At 34.8% G+C, this 2,300-nt stretch overlaps 1 protein-coding gene across 1 annotated transcript; it reads right to left on the reverse strand.

Moving 5' to 3' along the window:
* Positions 1 to 737: 737 nt before the first annotated feature.
* On the reverse strand, positions 738 to 1,692 carry LOC134272666 (serine-rich adhesin for platelets-like). Its single transcript, XM_062754869.1, has 2 exons — positions 947 to 1,692; positions 738 to 886 (listed from the first exon to the last, which is right to left on the reverse strand). Exons 1-2 carry the CDS (start codon positions 1,272 to 1,274, stop codon positions 738 to 740), a joined length of 477 nt encoding a protein of 158 aa, XP_062610853.1. The 5' UTR covers positions 1,275 to 1,692.
* Between the last annotated feature and the right edge of the window lie 608 nt (positions 1,693 to 2,300).

The following is a 2,300-nucleotide window of genomic DNA, read 5'->3' on the forward strand; positions in this document are numbered from 1 at the left end:
TGACCTATAATTCCTATCCTAGTTTAGATCAGTTATGCATTGGATTATGGGAAGTATACTTGAAAATAAGACAATAAAGATGTCTTTCAAAGTTGCAATGAGGTCAGAAACAATTAAAGAAAAATTGCAGCTTTTTCCATGCCAGAGGAAGCAGGGAAATATTTAAATGTCAATGACATCAGCTTGAAGATTTTTTGGTGAAAAATACTATGAAGATGTACATAACATGAAGGAGAATATGTGATAAGTATTATACATGGACATTGACTTGGAATTGCATCTCCTAAACAAAAGGAAACATGTTGGATGTTGCACTTGCATTGGCTAAACTTGTGAATCCTGGAATTAAATACTCTGAAACAGGACTTGTTGAATATTTCAAAATGTGATTGTTTTAGGTGTTTTCAATTAAGAGTTGTGGATTTGTAAAGGAAAATTCAAATTTACAGTGTTTTGGTGATGGATTTGTTCCCAGTGATTTGTTAGTAGTTTGTTAGAGTGGTTTGATAGTAGTTTGTTACAGTGGTTTGATAGTAGTTTGTTACAGTGGTTTGATAGTAGTTTGTTAGAGTGGTTTGGTAGTAGTTTGTTAGAGTGGTTTGATAGTAGTTTGTTAGAGTGGTTTGATAGTAGTTTGTTAAGTGTGGTTTGATAGTAGTTTGTTAGAGTATAGTTTGTTAGCTCATTTGCATGTGATTTGCTATACTATTAAACTACTTTCAAACCATAGTGGTTTGTTAGTAATTTGTTATAGTAGTTTGTTTGCCCCTTTTTTCCGTATGGGTTGATGTGAAGACGTGATTGCTGCTCACATTACATGCATTAGTTGACACAGTTGTGAGGTTGCTGGCACTATGAGTAATGTAGGTTGAAGAAGGATTGTTACCTGAAAATGTACAGGCACTTTCTGTAACTGTTGAAGATGCAGTTGTATATGCAGATTCACTTTGTGTTGTACTGGCACTCTCTGTAACTGTTGACGATAAAGTTGTATTAATTGCAGATTCACTTAGTGTTAGAGTTGCACTGGCACTTTCTGATACTGTTGAAGTTGCAGTCGTAGAAATTGCAGTGTCACTTAGTCCTAGGGTTGTATTGATACTGTCTGCTGAAGGTACAGTTGTGTAAATTGGTGATTCACTTAGTCCTAGTGTGGTTTTAGTTGTTGAAACTGTTTGAGGGTCTGTTAAGTTTATCAAGTTGGTGTTTATTTCTTCATCCAAAACCTGGTGTGGGATTGTTCTTGTTCTTAAACTATATTTTTCGATGGGCATTCCGCTTGGCTGAATGAGAGGCTCGGGATCCAGTGTTTCTCTCACCACTTTTCACACACACTTTTGTACCGTGTGAATGGCTGGGGAATTAGCTGGTAGTATGCCACTCGGCTTTCTACTGGTTGCTATATCTGATGGAAAAGAGAAACAAATTCCTTTATATTAATTTTACAACTTTATTCTTTTAGCATCGGATGGAAAGTGAAGTTCATTTAAACACATGTTAACAAATTACGAAACACCCTGTAGTAAACTCGATGAGAGAAGGTATGATTGTTTAACGCTTTAAAACTAAAAGTGAATAATTCCGAGTAAGTAAAATGAAGCATAACGCTTATGAAAATGTATAAAATCTAGAAATCAAACTGTTACCTATTGCCAATCAATAATAATGAAGAAAACATCTTGCTAATGTTTCTGACTTGGACACAGACTACCAATTATTTTGCTATACATTCCTTTATAACATAAAAAATATTTTAAAAAATTACACCGGCTCAACTTACCTGAAACTTGGCACAGAGTAAGACCATTTCAAGTCCAAAAATTTACCAAGTTCTCAGGAACATTCATAGTCTGCAAGTCCTTTTATGGCATCTCAAATAACCCCTACCCTGTTTTTTTCACTTTCTCTTCGAGGAAAGGGTAAATATGGGCCTCTTTACACCCTTCCTACTACGCACTTAAAAGCAAAATTTCCCATTATTATCATTTTTATAATTTTTTTCAGACCCTCTCCTTTCCATTTATGCCCAAAAATAACCCTATTCTACTCCATAAACACCCCAAAGAATTTTTAAGAAAAAACCTCTATTTTTAAACTGGAACTACTTGAGTGGTCAATGAAATAGGGGTAAAATTAGTAGTCTGTAACCTAATAAGGACACAAACCTTGTCTGATTTTGCTGAAATTTGACATGCTGGTGTATTTGGTTTATACAAAGTGGCCGATGAAGTTTCATTGAAATTGATGATCCCTAAACAGAGTTATGGTCCTTTAAATAATGTGCTGGAACACCTTAAAGC

This window comes from Saccostrea cucullata, unplaced genomic scaffold, assembly GCF_032062105.1.
Source record: "Saccostrea cucullata isolate Sc308-1 unplaced genomic scaffold, CSIRO_AGI_Scuc_v1 ctg11440, whole genome shotgun sequence".
In the NCBI taxonomy this organism is placed as follows: Eukaryota; Metazoa; Mollusca; class Bivalvia; order Ostreida; family Ostreidae; genus Saccostrea; species Saccostrea cuccullata.